The sequence below is a fragment of the Solanum verrucosum genome, unplaced genomic scaffold, assembly GCF_900185275.1.
Source record: "Solanum verrucosum unplaced genomic scaffold, falcon-dt-bn FXZP01000009.1, whole genome shotgun sequence".
In the NCBI taxonomy this organism is placed as follows: domain Eukaryota; kingdom Viridiplantae; phylum Streptophyta; class Magnoliopsida; order Solanales; family Solanaceae; genus Solanum; species Solanum verrucosum.
This window is the reverse complement of record NW_026020231.1, coordinates 2,438,827-2,460,338: the sequence shown is the minus strand read 5'-3', so window position 1 is coordinate 2,460,338 and position 21,512 is coordinate 2,438,827. Positions and strand designations below refer to the sequence as shown.

Here is a 21,512-nt window from a genome sequence, read left to right as displayed (position 1 = left end):
TTATGCTTCATCGATTAGACGTCACGATCTAATTTTTTATTATTATTTATTTTCGCTTTGTCAACAATTATTCCTACGCCTCAAAGCGAACCGGCCGAATCATCCATTTAAGTTTATTTCACTCTATTGGTATACGTGTGTGTATCGTATATGAAAGATGCATTAATCTATTTGTTCAGTATTATTATTCGTGATGGAAAAAAAATAGGATAAATTACAGAAATCACATATTTTAAAGGTCAAATTATAATTTATCCCTTAAAAATTTATAATTACAAAAATTCCTCATTTTCGCGCATCAAATTAGTGTATCAGCGCTTATATTATTGTATCTCGTTCATCAGGTTAATGTATCAACACTTATATTATTGTATCTAGCGCATCATATTAATGTATCAATGCTTATATTATTGTATCTCGCGCACGTATCATCAATTGTATAGCTCTGATACATTAATCTGATGCGCGAGATACAATAATATAAGCGTTGATACATTAATTTGATGCGCGAAATACAATAATATAAGCGCTGATACATTAATATGATGAGCGAAAATGAGGAATTTTGGAAATTTGTAAAATTTATAGGGAATAATGGTAATAAGTAAACTAAAATGTGTGATTTCTGTAATTTTTTCAAAAAAATATTGTGCCTGACTAGTGCTACCCATTATTCATCGCCTGTCAATTAACATCGAGTGCTCCTCTCGCGTGTAGCAAAATGCTTCAAAGAATAAAATTCTCGAATAATCACCTTTTAGTTTTTGAAATTAAGAACTTATCCAGGAGTTTGAGAATTCCACAAATAAAACTTCAAAATATTATTATGAAATTTCAATTGTACATTTTAAGCTTTGTGACAATAGCATTTCTTTTTTTTAGAAATTACAACACTAAAAAGTGGCTAGCTCACGCCGTTAAACCCCTACACTGATGGATCAACCAGTGTTGCAAGCTCATAAGAAATTTAGTTGAGGGGCGGCTCCCGTTTCAACAACTTATGTTGGGAGATTTTGCACAAATGGCTTTATTGAGGCTATTATTTAAATTTTGTTCCTGCTAGCACAATTGGCTAAATTTTATCTTTAATTAGAAACAATTATCTAATTAATTGTGAAGGCAAATTTGAATCCACTAGGATAATGTGAGGAGAATTTAAAGAGTGGCCTAAGAAAAGATCCTTTTGGTGCAAATAATCCAATTATTTGATACGTTCCAAAATTTCGAATTTACATGATATAAATAAATCTTATTAAAGAATGAAAGTATCAGAATTGACGATCTAAAATCCATCTATATTTATTGGTCAAACTAGTAGGTCTAATTGGTTGAATGGACATGTGGTTACAATATCAAAGGATTACGTTCCTGAAGAGCCTTATCATTACTCTAATTCGAGAGATGATGAACAAAAAAATATTTCTCTTTTCTAATGGTTTTTATTTTAATAATAACAGGAGCAACAAATGAAAATTATTCTAGAAAATCAATATACAGTCTCTATTCTATCTCTAATAAGTAAGATTCCATTAATTTGAACAAAAATGAAAACTTGATAATAATTTGATATGTAAATGAATAGAGCTAAGTGTAATATGAAATACTAATAGATACTTCTAGACTCCTTCTATGAGATCACTCTCCAGTTTTGAGTGTTATGGTCTTATGGACCACATCCATCATTTATGGAAGAGTCGTTTTAATGAGTAAGGGCTAAGCAAAACTCTTTGAATTAAAACTAAATAAAGTTCATTTTTTCAGAAGTTTGGACCAAAATAAGCCATTGTTTAAATCAATTCACCAAAATAGTATGTTTTAATTTTTTTTTACAAAACTAGTATAAACGTGGTTCACAGTAACGTTTTATACTTTATTTTATTTTAAAAAAATTAATGGGAAAAAGGCAAAAGTTCACGGAGCAAACATAAATAAAACGTTATTGGCAATAACGTTTTATACTTCTTTATCTTGAATCACGTTTTAGAGCTAAAACATTACTCAAAGTAACGTTTTATATTTTGTTACTGTAGATCACGTTTTACAACTAAAGTGAGAGTCACGGGCTCTGCAATTAAAGAATCGAATCTTGCAAATTTTACAGATTATAAAACGTGACTGTTAGTAACGTTTTATGTAGATTTAATCATGGGTCATCGAATTCTGCAAATTAAGAATCAAATCCTACTATGTTGGAATCTTTCAGATCATAAAACGTTACTGTAGATCACGTTTTTACATTAAATCGTGACTATCAATTACGACACTATGTTAAAGTCAATTTTTTCATTTTTTAAACTGACCACACATATGATTATAAAATAAACCTTGTTGTAACTGAACACATTCCAACAATATTCAACCAAGCTTTTGTTTGTGTAGCCCAATTTTGAAACAATATTCACAAAATGTATGAATTAAATAAGTCAAGTCAATATATCATATTATGTTATTATTTTACCATAGCTTTCAAATTATTTTTCTGATTTATTAATTAAAAAGATGACTTATTTTTATGTGTAGGAATAAAAATGGCGAATTGTGAACATAATGTGATGGTTGCTTTGTATTGGGGTGGCGAAATAATTACTGAAATGAACGGATTCAGGTATACTGAGTGTGCTAGAATGATTATTAGCATGTATACTTCAATGAAGTATGTTGAATTGGTTGAATTATTGCATGAGAAAATGGGTACGACTAGTGAAAATATTCAAATGGATATTTCGGGAAAATATCTGTCACGCCCCGAGCCTACACCCTGGGCGGGACCGGCACCCGGAGACCATTTCTGGCCCCAAGCGAACCCTTGGCCTGGCTTTCTTAACTCAGCGGAAACCTAACCCAACAAAATAACTCAATGCAATGCAATATTACAAAACAACTTAACTTATAAAATATGACCATAAAGGCAACTCGAATCTCAAAATAGAATATTTACATATATACATAGATGAGAGACTCAAAACTAATTGACTGACTGTCTATCTATGAAGCCTCTAAAATACTGAGATGGATGTTGGGACAGACCCCGCAACATCCTAATAAAACAAAAACTAAGAACATAAAATAATTGAGTCCTCCGGAATGCAAGGAGGCTCACCACTGACTCTGGAGTGCTCATGTCACGACCCGAGAGTACCCCCTAGTCGTAACATGGCGTATTCGACCCCGAAGGGGTCTTATACGAGCCACATAGTCATTCATTACATTCAATAATGAGAATAGTGCGGAATAATAAAAAAAAACTTATTTACATCCACACATTTAAACTTCATCAAAACAACTTTAAAAACACACAGCGGAAGTCTAAGTCTCACATGGCCATCTTAGACACAGTCACAAAACATAAGTAGGGACACGACCCTTTACAATCAAAAGAAGTCTATTAAGTCTATTACATGAACAAAAGAACTTAAAAGTCTTATCCTCGAATCCATGAGGACATACCAAGTCTTGGAGGAAAGCAATCCAACACTTCAAACTAGCTAGGAGGGATCACTTGCCGGAACCTACACTTATAGTAAAAATATGAAGAATATGGGTTAGTACACAAAATGTACTAAGTATGATGACCATGCAAGACATGCTTTAAAAGGGACATTTTGGTTAGAAACCATGCATTATGCCACTTTTTGAAGTACCATGAATAGTTGCATAAAAGACATACAATACAAGCATAAACATCAAGTAAGTCATAATATTACCTTTAAACAATTTCAACATGAAAACCTTTACCTTGGACCTTCACCTCAAGAAACCCTTATGCTATACCTCGTGCAATGTATGGATGGCGTCCCATACCACCATCCATACTAAGGCACCACATTAAGGTCACTTAAGGTAACTTATCATTCCTTTCTTTCACCTTTGCACAATATTCATACATAAGAGGTATATCATTACTTAAGACGTGACAAGGGAAAATAACTCGTAATATAACCCAAGTATAACATGCATCTCATAATAAGCATTTGAGAGCCAACATTCTTTAATAACCTCATTTAGGCCACAATTGTATCACATACATTAGGATTTAGAGAAACTCACTATGACCCTCTCCAAGCCTACTCGTGCAATGTATAGGTAGCATCCCATACTACTACCTACACTTTGTAGAACCTATCAAGAAACCATAATGAAATCTCGCATGATGGGAAGTAAGCGTTTAACCGACATAGACCATGAAAGCTTGTCATGGAATCCGGTGTCATAAGTCCCCACACCGTAAAGAGGTGGTCTACTTGCCTAAGGAAGACCGGTATATAGCTTAATGGATCCACTAGCTACCTATGCGGGCACATAGTTTATGGGATAAGGTAGACGATCATTGAAACTCATGCCTAACTATTGGGGGAGTTTCCATCTAACCAAATCCACTCGGTGCTTAGCCTACATTCCCATAAAATAGTTTGTTACCTTGACATTATCACATATGAGAGGTGCCATTGGCCTACCAACTCCAAATTACATTTATTAACATGTGAAAGGGTGCTTTAAGCCTACCGTTTCAAGGTTCATTTAGGAAAGCTCATTAACTCCTCTTGAAAGGGTGTCATGGGCCTACCGGTTCAAGTCTCATCATTAACATTCATGGAAAGGTGCCATAGGCCTACCGATTCCAAGGTTCATTATAAGCTCGTGTGGAAGGGTGCCACTAGCCTACCGATCCGAGGATTCAACAATCAACAATATAATCATTTATACAAGAAAATGATGCATAAGCCCTACCAATTCAAGGTATACTTTATATTGAAAAATCCTTCATATTCTATCATCAACATTCATGAGTGTCAAATTGAGAAATAATCTTTCAATAGCAACACCTTTACGTTCATAACATGATCACATTATCTTCATTGAATTCTCATTCATATAATGTCATGATAACACTCCAATTTCTCATACTATGCCTTTAAGGCCATGGTCACAATACATTCCATAATTAAACACCTCCACCATAAGTGGATCAAACTAAGCAAGAACATTTTTTATCCATAATATGAGATTAAGCCAATTTACCATCCTCCAAAGCCATAATAACCATTACTCAATTCCCAACAATTCTACCACCACAAGGTGATTCACCCATAATTTGCCCATAAGGCCACAATCCTCAATTCATCCATATACCAACAATTCATCATAAATAGATATACAAAACCATATAAATCAACAATACAATCCGATCTAAACACAATTTCATCAACATTAAATCATAGGCATTAAACCCATTTCATAAGCAAATTCGAGGCTTTTAATGAAAATATGGGTTCTTGAAGAAGTTTCATATAAAATCATCTTAAAATCATAAATACAACTTCAATTCACCAATATAATGACTTTGAAAACATTTTACCCATGAACCCATACCTAGAATGGAAAATAGAAGTTTTGTTCTTTGAAGACTTTTGAAACCCTTTTTAATGGACTCCTTGAAGGAAAGATAATCAAGGATCAAGGGTCACCATACCTTTGCTATGATCTCCCATGAAATTTGATGAAGAAAGCCTTGAATCCAAAGCCCTAACTCCCACTTCTTCTTCTTCTTAATGGAGGATTGTAGAGAGGGAAATGTTTTAGGGATGAGAATTGAACTAATGGTATCTAGGAAATAATATATGTCCTTTGGAAGAATGGTCCAACACTTAGAAAAAAAATGAGGCGGGTGAACAGTAACCACGCCTACGGGAAATTGCCTTTTCCTGCCGAACAGATTTTACGAAAATGGGCATAACTTCTTCGTCCGAACTCCGAATGAGATGAAACGAAGTGCGTTAGGTATCTAACTCAAAGGGATTTCCATGGATATATTATTGGCCACCCAAATAATTTGTGTGCTAGGAGATATGACCCTCCAAAGTAGACCCTCGAAAAAGGCTTCACTTGGAAATTTCGGATTTTGATACGGTTGCTCTAAAATTTGGGTTAGACCCATTTCCCACTCAATTTGACCCCCTAAACAAGAATATGAAGTCGGATTTTCGAAAAATGAAAACGAATCTTTTTATATACAGCTAAACAAGTTTCCGGTAACTTCCGAAGCACATTTTTAAGAACTTTTTGGGTCAAATTCAAATATAATCATTTCATTAAGTTCTCGACTCCAAAATCACATGTGAGGCTCTAGTTTCACTCTATCATTTTCCGGATCGTTACAGCTCAGTTGGATCAACGACATGCAGGATGCTGATCCGGGGTACCTGTATCTGCATCATAAGACGATGCAGGCCAACTGGCATCAGTACATGGAATGTACGAGTATGCGAGCTGGAAAACTAAACAACATAGGCTAGAAGGAAATTTGGAAGAAACTGAAAAGTTTACCTTGCTCAACTCAACTCAACCTGACTGACTTCTTTTAATATAAGGCAATTTAAAACAAGTACGATATAAAGAAAGACTGTTTAAAACATGTTATAAACTCTGTGTGTATACAAGGATACAATAAGTCTGAGATGTATATAGAAATACAATTGAACTAATGTATATAAAATACAATAATTTCTGTGTATAAAAATACAATAACTGTTGTGGGAGTTTCTCTAACCGACAACCATCACATAAGAGCTATAGTGATGATACAACGATCGACCTCACGCTGCCAAAACACCTTATACCCGGCCAAAGGTATAAGACCTGAACTGCCTAATGGATCCACTAGTCTAATCTGAAAATGATTCATCTAAAAAGTATGATCCTTTTCTAGCCATGGTGGCTAACATGGTTCTATGGGAGCTGTGGGTTCTTTGAACACTCCCCCAATTCGGTGCTTGATACTACTCCCAAAAATGTACTGGCTTTTATGATTTTAAAACATATTTATTCCTGCTGATATGAGATAATTACTCAAAAACTAGCCCAAAGGCTCTTTGGAAATCTCAGTTTCCAACCTTGTTCAAATGTAAAGACATTTCTTTAAAACTTCTTTGGGAATACATAGTTCCCTAATAACTTTGAGAAATGAACTCAACTTTAAACTCTTTACTTTACTTGTACTCTTGGCTTGATGTGAAACTCTTAACTTAACATGAAACTCTTAACTTTTGACTTGACTTGAAACTCAATACTTTTGACTTGACTTGAAACTCGAGTCTTAAAAAATGAAGCTAAAACATTCGCTAAAGAATCTTGAACAACTTTGAAAACTTGCTTTGACTTACTTCACTTCTAAGCTTAACTCTTAACATCACTTGACTTTTAACTTTACTTGACTTGGAACTAACTCTCCTTGAATTGGATTATGAATTAAAGGGTAATGATTTGTGTTTGGAAGGACCCCATGATGATTAAGAATAATTTAGGACAGCTAAACTTAAGAAGAATTTCGAAATTAAATTCTGAAAACAGATCAGATTTTGTTCACAGAGGAAACACAGCTGCAACACAGACTTGTTTCCTGAAAGCAGCCTAACTTTTCTCTTTCATGTTGCCAACTCTAAACCCTCTTAACTTCAAAGGTTTTTCAAACACTTGGGGTCATAAACCCCTCAACATACAGTGGATTCCACTAAAAAACACAACCAAAACCTGTCCCAAATCAGCAAGAACTCAAACAACACAACCAACAACTTCAACAACCATTTTCTTGGAATTAAAAACGAGTTGGTGTGAGGGGGTATGAACCAACCAACACTAAGGATCATAAAATCCCTCAACATACAAGAGATTCAACTCAAGAACACAACCAAATCATGTCCCACAACCAACAATAACTTCCACAACACAACTAACAACATCAACAACAACTAACAACTTCAACAACAAATCCAATATTTTCTCAAATCATAAAATGAGCTTGGTGTGTGGGGGAAAGGATCAACCCACACAAAGAACTCACATACCTATTAGGGATCACCCCCGACGATTTCCACGACGATCTTTGACGGAAACTCTTTGATCTCCTCTTCTTCTTCTGTTCTTCTCTCAAAAACCCTAACTCTTACTCTTTTAAAATGGAACAAAAATGATCCACAATCAGCCTAACACAACAATATAACCTCAAAAAAATGATTTGTGAAAAGACCAAAATGCCCTTAAATTTTCGGACGGACTCCCTGCCAACTGCCCAACTTTCAAAGGGAATAACTCGCTCATACGAACTTGGAATCGAGCAAATTCGGTGGCGTTAAAAAGATCGTTCCAAGGGCTTTCCATACATAACTGGAACTACCACTGGCTCATCCTGAGCTAGGAGTTATAACTGCTCAAAGTTGGCTAAAAACTCACTGATTTCCACACTTGGCCAAATTTCCAGATTTTGAGCTTAGCCAAATTTCCAGATTCTGGACTTAGCCAAATTTTCCAGATTCTGAACTTTTTCCAAAATTGACTACTTCCAATTTCAAGCTTCTTCATATTCATTTTAAATTGTCGGATGTTACAATATCCTTGTTCGATTCAAGGTAACCATACAAGGTTCATTGAGTTTAAAGTTGAGGATGATCAATCTTTGCTACAATTTTTTTTATACCTCAAAACTTTGCGGATAAGATTGACATAAATGTTTTGGAAATGTATGTAAAGACCAAATCAACAAATCAAAATAATATATTTAAAATGAGTGGTCAACATGGTTATCACATGAATTTATTGGCTTAAAATCATAGATTTGCCACGGTTAGTCAACCTCATTATCCAAAACCGATTGCTTAACCACAATTCCAACAATTGTTAATGTGTGACCAACGATCATTTGGTGAAGGTTCAAGTAGCCAAAGACATGTTGACAATAGCCCGAGGGAATATGAGGACAGGTAAAACAACAAATTTATGTTTTTACTGAATTTTAATATAATTAGTTGATAACATAATTTTACACATTATAAATATACATACATAGATAGATAGTGATATTTTTTGTGATTAATTACCTTAATTTTTTTTAAGAATTAACCTTTTAGAGTATAAATTACTGATTTTAAAACAAGCTTCTAGAATTTTTTTTAGTTCAATATTTGTTGGAATTGATGTCTCATAATTTTTCTAGAATTTAATTAAATTTCTTTTTCCACAGAGAAAATGAGACCAACGTTGATTCATATAGTGATGTAAATGCTGAAATTAGTGAAGAATGTTCGGAGGAAGATGAACCTTCAAAAGATGATGGTGAAAGTGAATTTGATGAAGATATCAATGATGCTAGAGATTTTTCTCAAAATGACTTTGGTATAAATCTTCCTAATCAATTTGAACGAGATGTGTTTGAAGTGCAAAATCATGATGTACCCTATTTTAGAACATTGGATAATGAGGAAGGCGTTTTCATGTCTACATGTGAATCTGAGATGGAGTATTGTTCGGTCTGGTCTGAAGATGCCACAAAAGATTTGAAAAAAGGCATGTTTTTTAGTAGTAAAGAAAAATTAAAATGAGCTGTGACAATTTGGAGTTTGAAAAAAAATAAAGAGTTCAAGGTGGTGACATCAAACAAGAGTTTATGGGTTGTAAGATGCAAGTTTCATACTTTATTGGGTTGCTTGTGGTTTCTCCGAGGACGAAAGGTTGGATATAACCTTTGGAAAATAGGAAAATATATTGAAAATCATAGATGTGAGGCTGAGGGGCTTTCTAGAGGTCATGCCAACCTAAATACCAATTTAATTGCATATTTGATTCTAAATCAAATTCAAAAAAATCTTAAGGTTTTAGTGGTAGATGTCATTTCCAAGGTTCATGAAAAATTTGGTCATCAAATAACATACAGAAAAGCGTGGCTTGGACGTCAACGCGCGTTTGAATTGGTGTATATATGGTGACTTTAAGAAATCGTTTAGTGACCTACTCAAATTTTTGGCAGCTTTTCAACACTTTAACCATAGAACCGTTGTGGAATGGAAACACGAAGAGTCTATTAGTTCATTAGAGGTAAAAACTTTTAAATTTGTGTTTTGGGCTTACAAGTCATACATTGATGGATTTCGAGCATGTCGTCCTGTTATTTTAGTAGATGGAACTCATATGTATGGAAAATATGAAATCAAATTATTGATTGTTGTTGGAATTGATGGAAATGATAACATTCTTCCTCTAGCGTTTGCTATTGTAGACAAAGAATCGAAAGAGGCATGGAAATGGTTTTTTAGGAATTTGAGTGCACATGTGATAAAAGATAGAGAAGATATTTGTGTTATATCTGATAGGGCAAAAGGAATTTTGACTAGGTTGCAGGAGTTACGCCGATTTCAGGAGCCTCGAGTCTTCCATCGATATTATATAAGACATCTTAAGAGCAACTTTCAATCTCGATTTCCAAACAAAGATCTTAGTAGGCTAATGTGGAGGGCTGCTTCAGCCCATCAAGTAAGAAAATTTGAATCCTTGATTTGGCAAATTAGAGAAGAAAATGAAGAAGCATATGAATATCTCATGGAAATCCCCTTGGACAAAGGGATTGTTAGTCATGATGGTGGAAAATGATGGGGAGTGTTGCCAACAAATCTTTCAGAGTCGTTCAATGGAGTGTTGAAAAAATCACAAGGCTTGCCAGTCACTGCTATGGTTAGACTTTCATTAGAGCAAACTGTTAAATGATACACTCGTAAGTCTCAAAAAGCGCAACAACTTTTAGAACAAGATGAATTGTGGACCGAAAGGTTCAAAATGAAGTGGGAAAAGAACTATGAAAGTTCAAAAAGGCACTTTGTTTTTTATTGGAATATACCCACAGGGGTATATGATGTTAGATCTATACAGGTTGATGGTAATGGTGGTAATCCTCATTGTGTTTCACTTAATGAAAGAAAATGTGATTGTGGAAAATGGGTTAATTTGCATTTTCCATGTTCACATGCCATGAAAGTTACTGATAGAATGGGAGGGCTAGCAAGAAACTTTGTTAGTGAACATTTCACTGTAGAGAATTATGTTGCAACATATTCTGGGTCCTTCTCACCAATTGGCCATGAGGCGTATTGGCCATCTCCTAATTTTAGAATGGAAGTAATGAATTCTATCGTCGTCTCAATCGGTCAAGGACAACTAGAATACCTAATGAGATGGATCGTGGTGCTGCAGTATATGAGCGAGCTTGTGGATTATGTAGACAAACCGTACATGATAGGCGTCGATGTCCAAATCGTAATTAAGTTTAAGTAGATAGTTTTTTATTAGTGTAATTGTGTTAATTCCAATTGTGGATCAATGTCTAGTTATGATAATTTTCTTTGAGTTAGCTACTGTAACGTATTTCAAATAATAATTAATTTTTTATATCTATCTTTCTATTATATTGCTACAATACTTAACACCATAAAAATGAAGTGAAAAAAGATTAACCACCAAAATGAAGTTCTTTGCTGGAATTTCAAAAACTAGAGTTAATTTTTACATAAGAAGAACGAAAATGAGCAAAAATGTAAATATCCATATAAGAAGAATGAAAAATGAGGTCCAAGTTATCTTCTTTTTCTTCCTATATCCAATCTGCAATAGGAATTTCAAACTGTTAAATATTGAAGCTAATGAAAGAAAAACCTTTCAGCCATTACCATTATGAGATTAACATAATGCATCTCAAAAGAAAAATAACAATTTTTTTACCATGTTGATTAGAGCTTTAACTGGTGTTACTTCAATATTGAATTAACTATATGTTTCAGTCCCATTTATGGAGAAAATTGTCCCAACGTGTTGGATACAAAAGGACCAATAGATATAAACATAAACATAAACATAAACATAACATATAGCAGGTCAATTGTTCAACATAACATCCATTTAAAGTCCATTCACTTACATGACCTCCAAAGGTCAATCCATTTAGAACGAGTTTATAAAGAATCCGATACGGATGCAACAATTGAAAGACTAAGAATTATAAGCTTACTTGGAACCACATGATTCATCCTTTGCCTTTTTTCTTTGTTAACACAGAAACTTTGTTATCTTTTGTTTTTTTCTTTTGGCCGTGCTGATTAAGATGATGACTCCCTGAAAAGTAAGAACAATTTTTCAATTATTCAACTAAAAAGGAACACTTATGTCAAAGAATAATGTGAAGATTTTAAAGTACCAGTCCCACAAAGCTTAGGAAAAATTTTACGCTTATTCTTCATTGATGGTTCACCACCTTGGCTTGCACCTTCATTTGCATCCTCCAACTCATCACCATCCACTTCATTGTTCAAATCATTCAACTCATTACCTTCTACAGGCGATGAGGAAAAGTTTGGGGCGTTGTCAAAATGTTAAGGTTGATTACTACAAAATACATTTTCAAGTGATGTAAGACTTGGATCCCTTGAAATTTGTGGAGTCTGTGGTGTCATGTATTTCACAATCTCAGTGTTTGTTGGTTCATAATTCGAGGCTGCTTGGAAATCTTGTGTGGCTTGATCATCTTCACTCATTTCAATAGGCGTTCAACCTCTCTCAACAGCACGTACCTTCCTACCCGCAACACCACCTTTTCCTCGCCGACGAATAGGGGGATGCAAATGGTCAGACATTTGCTCATCTCTTCTATAGTTGGCTTGCATATGAATCCTATCTGCCTCTTGCACATATGCCAAACAATTAGATCCTTCATTCCGCACCATTGCACGAAACCCGTAAAATTCCTCCATTGATGGGTTATCACCTAGTGATATTGCTTTATTAACCATCAAATGAATATGACGTACCTGGCCAAAATAATTAATTCTATGAGGGAATCGAGTACTGAAAAGATTAAGAAACATGCTAGCCAAGTTGACCAAGTTTGTAAACCACGCAAAATTAATGAGGGAATCAGATTTTTAACATATTGAGTCAATTTTCATAAAAAATATGGTAGACCAGTAAAGTAGGACACCATGGAGAGAATGAAATCATATCCACAAATCACAAATATGAAGTACAAGTAGAACAGATGAGGAAAACTTTGATATATATGCTAACTGGACAAATCATATCCACAAATCCACAAATATGATGTACAAACTTTGATAGAATGCTAATGAACCAGATTCTACTAATTCAATATGCTAACTGGACAAGTTACAGGAAAGAAAAATTAAGTTATCAAACTTACCATTGTTTTGTATGCCGTCGCATTAGGCACATAACCTTGTTGTTGTTGAGGACTCGAAATTGGATTACTAATGATAAAACGAGTAATACGTCTAAACCAAATAAGGTAGGGATCATCATACTGAAGTGATCCATGAAGGATTGGTGCATTACATACATATTGGTCAATATGGTTCCAAAAATGCAACCATTGTGCATGCTCTAACTCTCAATTTGTGTTTGGTCTTCCTCGACGATCATGGTGAAAATGCGTAGCGTCAAATGGAAATGGAGATGGTATCGCCTGTACCAATCCAAATTGCCTCATAACTCGATCGGGTAAATGAACCTCCACAACATCCCAACAAAAAATTGGAACTCTAGCACGCCTTATATCTCTTCCAAATCGGCAATATTCGGGAAGACTCTCAATTATGTCAGAAGAATATGGCTCCCAAATAAACTATAACAAAAAGAAGTGTTCACAATTACAATATATATGAAAGTTAAGAGAAAACTAATACAACATCTTACTTGATCATCTGTAATGGAATCAAGCGCATTCCTGAAAACTTTTAACACATGTTTGGTAGTGTCGGTCCAACTAAAATGTGCAAACCATCTAGCAGCATGTGGACCCCTAGGTAAACCAACAGGGAAAATATTCCTCGTGTCTCTTTGTGCTACAATCTGAGGCCTAAGAACGGTAACTCTCTCCCATGCCCAAATCTAAACATAATAGATAATTATAAACTAGATAAAATTTGAATAAATAATAAGTGTAATTATTGGGCATACCTGAAGTAGTGGTAGGAATTCAGCAATCTCATTTTGGGTACTTTGGGAGGCTTTACAAAGAAAGCGATACAAGTATGCTAGGGTTGCACTACCCCAGCTGTAAGACCCTATTGCAGTGATATCTTCCAGCATAGGCAAGTACATAAGCTTTAAAAGACCGCCAGATGTGTCTGCCAACATTAAACCAACAATCATCCAAAACATATAACACCTAGCCTTCTCGTTGACCATATCCTGTGTTGCCAAGTCAGGCAACCGTGGCTGAAGTCGCAAGTGTGCATTAAGCGCAAAGACCTTGAGACTACTATGTTTAAAGTCTTGAGGGTGTGGAGTAAAACCTAATAATCTTTGACAAATATTTTGCCAATTTACTACGGACCTATGTGGCTCATACCCAACTACTGGATTACCTTTCACGGGTAAGCCATACAATATCTCCACATCTTGTAAAGTGATCGTAGCCTCACCCGTCCTAAAAATGGAATGTATGAGTCTCAGGACAACATTTTTCAACTAGTGCAGTGATTAAACTACGATCTATAACAGGCTTATGAGATCTATAAACACCATATAATCCGGATAATTTAATCACATCTAGAACTTGTGGATGGATAGGATGTTCATTTACTAGGTCCCAAAACTTCCCATCACATTTCCTTGTGTTCAAAATCATATTATCATTTCCTATCCATATATCTCGTGACCTACGAGTGAGCTGTTCAGTTAATACACACGGATCAAGTGGATCGGGATCCAATTGGTATGCATTATTAGCATCCATAAAAGAAATACCTATACATAAGTAATTATTTTTAAAATAATGAACCAAACTAACAAAGAAAATCAAACTCAAGTGTAACGTAACTTAGAAACTTTCCTCAAATGCTTCACCATGAACATTTTCAATCATATCAATTAAAATATAAGCTTTTCTATAAGAGTCGCAACTGTTGAGGAAATTGAATATCATCACTCAAAAAGTTTCAAGTACATATAATTTCTTATTCTCATAAAAAGGAAAAAACAGAAACTAAAATGTCATTTTTTAACAAAAAGGTAAACAACAAATTCATCAACTATAAGATAAACTATATCAATGTATCACAAAATTACCTCAATCAAAAAAAAAATTCTTCCTTTTCAAAGGTTTTTGACCCTTTTTTAAGCAAATCTACAGACGTCCTTCAAATTTTTGAAAGTTTCACCTCTAATCTCTTGTAGTGTGTCTAATCTTCAGTAGTCGAACAAAACTCTCAAATCTCTTGTATAGAACAAAAGGGTTTCAAATCGAGTAAAGATTAGCGTCGATTCTGTAAGAGCAAGAAGATGTGTTTTTGTTTATCGCCATAATTGCAACCTGAAGGTGGGTTAGGAGAAAGAAGACCGTTTTTTTTGGGTCTTTCGTGAATCTCTCTTTCTTTTCTTCTGTAATTAGTACAACTAAATTGGGGTTTTTTTTTAATTCTAGTTTAGGATTAAAAGATATATGCTTAAAACGTTATTCCCAATAACGTATTAGAGTTAAAACGTGATTCCTAGTTACGTATTATTATTTAATGCCGTTAGCAGTCCGTCTTTTTCTCATTAAATTTTTAAAAATAAAATAAAGCATAAAACGTTACTGTGGACTACGTTTATACTAGTTTCGTAAAAAAATTTAAAAACATACTATTTTGGTGAATTAATTTAAACAATGGCTTATTTTGGTCAAAAATTCATTTTTTCAACATATAAAAATATAAATCAAATAGAATAAATGACTTATATATATATTACCAATCCATATAGATGTATATAATTTAGGTAGCCAAAGACAAAAAGAATGTGGTAAAAAGATGATTACCATAAATCCAAAACATATTAAGGGCCCGTTTGGCCATGCGATATAGAATTATGATATGATCCATCATAATATGGAATCATGAGATGAAGTTGAAGTTTTGTTTGGACATGCAATATGAAATTTTTGTGTTGTATATTTTCTAAAAACATAAGAATCTCATAAGTTGTAAAACTATTAAAATAAACTCAATTGTTTATTCAATCTTATCAAATAAACAAAAAATTATAAAATCGCCTAATAAAGTATTATAAAGCTATCTGTTTTCCACTTAATTAATTGTTTTATCTAACTTTAATTCAATAAAAAAAATTGAACATAAATTGTAATGTACTAGTCTTTAATATAATCCTCCCACATAATACGAACAATTTTCTCACGTTGAACTTGCATTTCTCTATCATATGACCGAGAAGGCAAACCAACATTGTTACTTTGAGCCATTTGTTGGTCAATATCATTCGCAATTATATTTTCATGCTCATAGACCATAAATATTTCATCGTCCCTTTGGTATTATCGCAAATAATTATGTAACATTGTACAAGTTATGACAACTTTTACTTGTGTGTCAATATCATATGTTCATGTCTTGTTTCACTTGTGTGCAATTGCACATTTTCAGTGCGTTAATTTCGTGCTAAACTCAAACATATTGGAAGTAGTGATTATCAAACATACATCACCAATTTTGTCCTTTGTCATATTAAATTGCTTTAAACATTTTCATATGTAGGCGAAAGAAAAGTTTTTTTTATTATGAAAAACCAAAAAAGTATTACTCCCTCTTTTTGTATTTGTATTCACCAAATCAATTCTTACTTTATCATTTATATTCACCAAATTGAAATCAATAATAAATTTTATGTTGGTGAGAATAATAAATTTTAAAAAGTAATGATGTGATTATTAATTTTATTTACATATGAAATAAATGTTTAGTAAATATAATGTGGGTTGTTTTAACAAAATATAAACTTGTTGGTCAATTTTTGTATTTAAAAAATCCCCAATCATGATATGAAATTGTCATATCATGAAATCATGAGATGAAATCAGCGTAAAATCGCATATCTAAATGCTGATTCCATCTCACGATTTCACATTGTGATATGATATCGCATGATCAAACGTCTACTAAGTGTATACAACTTTTGAAGGTTTTAATGAGAGTTGATTTTTTTCAGTAACGAGAGTTCTCTCGTTACTGAAAAAATAAATAAATGAAATTACAAGAAGATAAATTTTTATTTTATTTTTGACTCAATAAGAAAAGAAACAGAAAAGACAAAGAAATAGTTAGTATTGGGTGGGTAAGACAGAGGTCAAAATAGAATTAGCAGTCAAAATTCTTCAACGCCTGAAAACGCGATTTGTGATCCGAGTTTTCCGATCAGTGATCAGATCAGCAGACAATCGCATTTGAATAAGGATTTGAAAATGCTTCTGGCGGTCTTATTTTCCAACTCAGAGGGCAACATCCTCGTCGAACGGTAACATACTGATTTTTTTTCCGTAAACGATTACTTGAGAATTTCCTGTTTGAATCGATGCTTTGTCTATTAGATTTATTTATTGCTTATGGTATCTGTTACATAGATCCGCTAATTTGTGTTTAGTTTCTAGTTTTATTGTTTTTTGGGGGGCTGTGTTCTGTTTGATTGGAAATCATTGCTCAATTTTGCATTCCATTAAATGGATGCTTCTCCATATTGCATATTACCCCGAGTTCCTTTTTATTTTTATAGCCGGGGTGTCTTGGGACCGATTTCCACTGGATGCCTCCCTCTCCTAGGCACCTCGACTAATTCCACTGGATGCTCGCTCTCCAACCACCATCAGGTAACAGGTTACTCAATCCAAGGCTAAGACATATGAGAAGAAATCACCTAGTATTTTTGCAATTGCAAAACCTGCGATAGCTAGGCCACATCCTTAGGTGCATTATCCTGAGTCCCTCTTAGCACACCACAAGTGGAGGAAGAACGAGGAAAGCATTTAATGAAGAGAACAAAGAAAGAGCAAAAGAAATCTTCTGTATTCAATTTGCTCTGTGTGTGTGTTGAAGTCGATTTCCTCCAAACTCTAGAATTTTTATGACTTGAGGGGTGGCTTTTGATCAACACCTATAATTATTAGTCTACTACAATGCGACTTGATTCTAAGCTAGTTGAATTGTAGTTGGTTATAGAGATCCTGAATATCCATTTTCTCCTTTTTGACTTGTAACATCCAATACTCCACAAGTTAGACTTCTTCAACACTATATTCTCTTCATTCTCTACTGACTAAATTAAGTCCCAGAAAACACTGGAACTAATAAATGGAGTTTCTGTTATTGTCTATAAGAATCATTTCAGACATTTTTCTCAATGTAATTTTAGGTATACTCTATGCCCTTTAAACACCTTCCTTTTTATGGTATGCTACCTAACGACTCATACATATGGAGGTCTTCATATGGCATGACCAGACCAATCTAAGGAACCATTTATCATCATCTCCTATGTGTGCTATTTGTCCTTCTATTGGCGCTGATCATTCTAATACTGTCTAATTTTCTATAATCGTCATCCATCTTATAGTCGCATTCTATGTTCATCTTGTGTAAGGCCCAATATTCATTCTCATACAAAATCACTAGTCTTACAGCCATTTTTAAAAGCTATCCATCACTTTGATGTTTATCATCCTATTTCATAGTACTAATACTAATTTACATTCTCTAAAAAAATTTAAAATACTAATGTTGCACTCGTCTATTTCGACTATTCGTTATTGACTCTGTGTATTAAATATTCATTTATTGTGTCATTTTCCTGAAACTAAGTGAGCCTAAAAAATTGAAACATTAGATCATGGACTTAAAATCTGAAGACTTCCATTATCTTTTTTCAATTTGTATCGCACTAGGAGTTAATGACATCAATATACATATGGGACAGTGCCTTTTCTTCTTTGTTTTTTATGGATACATCCCACCAATAAGATAACTATTCTATTGTTCCTTCAATCAAAGTTTCTCCAGAGGGAAAGGGGCTTTTATTTTTCATACAGAAAACAATTTTTTTACCTTTTCTTTTCCAGGCAGAAATGACCTCTTTTAATCTTTTCACTTGCAGTTTTAATGGAGTACCAGCAGAGGAGCGTCTGCATTGGAGGTCTTTCCTAGTTAAGCTGGGTGCGGAGAACCTTAGAGGGATTAAGAATGAAGAACTCCTAGTGGCTTGCCACAAGTATGTAAATTTGTTTTTGTGGTTACTTGGACAAATATTCCTGACCAATGGTAATAACATAATAAATAAAAAACAACTGTTGGTTAGAGAGGTGAGGAGGGAGGTGACACTGAGAGGAACTTTGTGCTGATGGGCAAGATTGATCGCTTCCAAGTTTCCCCCTTTGTAGTGTTTGGAATTGAATTTATGTCAATTGGCTGCTTGCTTCTGGAAAGCACTCTCCTCTCAGCTGAACCTTAATAAAAAGTTATTGTAGTTTAGGGTGGTTTGCTAATAATTAGGAGTTAGGACTGTTTCTATCTATAGTCTTCTCACAAACTTTTCATCTGCAGGTCTGTTTACATTGTATACACAGTACTTGGAGATGTCAACATCTATGTTGTAGGAAAGGATGCATATGATGAACTTGCGTGTAAGTGTATCACATACACTTTAAGTCATTAACCTTTATGTTTAAACGAAAAAAATAAAGCTTTCCTGATGCATGGTACAATTTTTAAGGCCTCATTAGCAATTAATTTATGTTGAAAAGATACTGTAAATTGTGTTGTCTTCGTCTCATATGTATAAGCTTTATTTAGATATGCTGTTTATGCCGTCTTCATGTAGCTTAAAGCATGCTTTTGGCAATTAATTTAGGTGGTTGAGTTGAAGAAGGCAAACCAGTTCTGATCTTAATTATGTGAACACCAATGCCCTTGCAAACTTTGAAGTTTCTGAATGTTCCAAACTAAGATGATTTCATGATTTGAGATGTTGCCATTTTGTCTTTAAGTAAATCATCCTTTCTTTTGTGTGCATTAAAAGAAATCTCTAAATATAAGTCAACTTACCAAGTACCTAAAGGTGTATTTAGCGGTCAATGAAGAGGGATTAATACTGTCGAAGATTAGGTTCAAATTTAGCGAGTCAAAAATTAGGTGGTTTGTTTCATCTGCCTGTGCCTTGGCAGGCAAAGTTTTCTAAGTTGCAGGTATCTGATGGAATAGTCGAGGTGTGGACATGTTGTCCGGATATCGCCGTGATAAAAAATAAAGTCAACTTACTAATTAATAGTTTTCCTGCCATTGTTTTGACTCTATTAAATATTGGAGTTATTATTCAAGATCTACTCTAGAAGAGTGTGTATACCTAAATATAAATGATTGAGTTATCTGCGATTAAAACGTAATGTGCAGCTTACTTTTAGGTTGTCTACCTAATTGCATCATTGTGTTCATTCCATGAAAAATAGATTTTCTATGTGAAGCTTATTTGATGTCCTTCGATATTTTAGTGTAGATTACATAATTGAGCTTATTTTTCTTATACTTGAGGTGTGTTATTCTCTAGAGGGGGAAGGCAACCACTAATGCTACCACATTAGCTTAGATGACAAATCCCATTGTAGCTTCCATTATGGGAACCACAAAATCTACATGTCTGCTGATGTTGTTATGGCAACCTCCATCAGTGAGGTTATGTTGTGTGGTCTCTTGTCAGCGGGGATTACCTGGATAGCTTTTCCATATATTTGGGATGTCTGTTTTACACTTGTATGTGGCATCATCAAACTTGTCTTTTCCATTCTTTTATATAGACTTATTGGCTTTATTTGCAGTGTCTGAAGCAATCTTTGTTATAACATCTGCTATCAAGGATGTATGTGGAAAACCTCCAACAGAGAGACTTTTCTTGGATAAGTATGGAAAGATTTGCTTGTGCCTGGATGAAATTGTGTGGACGGTAAGATAAAATGTCTCTGTGTTGTAACATAAATAATTTCACAAGCTTGAAACTCTCATCTTCTCAAGTATTACAGTATGTTTCTAGTTGGAGAAGCATACAGTGGTTATGAAATTCTTAAAGCTATAATTAACTTGCTGCTGTCTGGCTAATGATATTATTCCGCTTTTGTATTTTGAAGGGGTTGCTTGAAAACATTGACAAAGATAGAATCAAGAGACTTGTTAGGTTGAAGCCACCAACAGAGTTCTGATGAAGATTTTTCCCAGTCTCTTGTTTATGCAAAGCTTCTGGGACTCAAGCTGTACTCTGTACGTCAAGTGTAGTTTTAATGCATGTTTTGTATCTTTTTTTGGATTATGGACTATCTGTTAGTAATTTTATTAGCAGGTTTTAGCTCTTTAATTTGATTTATTTACTTGGCCAGATAAGAAAAATCACTCCCCATACTGCTTTCTAATTATGGAGGACCATAACCTTTGAAAAGTGGAGAAAGGGATGAATGGATTCCTTTTCCTTCTCCACATTATTCGACTTGTTTGAGTTGGTTATTTGAGGATTGTATCTTTATATTACCCTTTCAATTGAACGGAATATGGTTTCCGACCTCTGAATTTGTGTGTGTTCATTAATGGTCTTTAACTATGTAACTTCTCTTTCTTAAACTTAGTAGTTTTGCCTTGGCTTGTGTGTCAATGTCCAGTAATGAACCACTGTGGGTGCGTGCTACTTCCCTCTCTCACCAGCCTCCCCTAATAAAATCATATTCAACACCAAAATGCTATGGATTTTACCCTAACTTCTTACATCTACACAAAAAAAAATTAAAAGTTATGCTAGCCACAATAATACATTATCTTGTTCTGAAATTTTAATATATCATCAATTTTGAGTCTAACCAGAAATTTCTGAAAGAACATGCTTGA

At 34.1% G+C, this 21,512-nt stretch overlaps 1 protein-coding gene and 1 pseudogene across 1 annotated transcript; one reads left to right on the top strand and one right to left on the bottom strand.

Annotated features, from left to right (window-relative positions):
• Nucleotides 1-11,839: 11,839 nt before the first annotated feature.
• Nucleotides 11,840-12,446, bottom strand: LOC125832050 (uncharacterized; annotated as a pseudogene).
• A 4,497-nt stretch (nt 12,447-16,943) lies between these two features.
• Nucleotides 16,944-21,200, top strand: LOC125832051 (uncharacterized). Its single transcript, XM_049511180.1, has 5 exons — nt 16,944-17,118; nt 18,748-18,861; nt 19,194-19,273; nt 20,462-20,586; nt 20,768-21,200. The coding sequence occupies exons 1-5, from the start codon at nt 17,066-17,068 to the stop codon at nt 20,837-20,839; spliced, it is 444 nt and encodes a 147-aa protein (XP_049367137.1). The 5' UTR covers nt 16,944-17,065; the 3' UTR covers nt 20,840-21,200.
• Nucleotides 21,201-21,512: the final 312 nt, after the last annotated feature.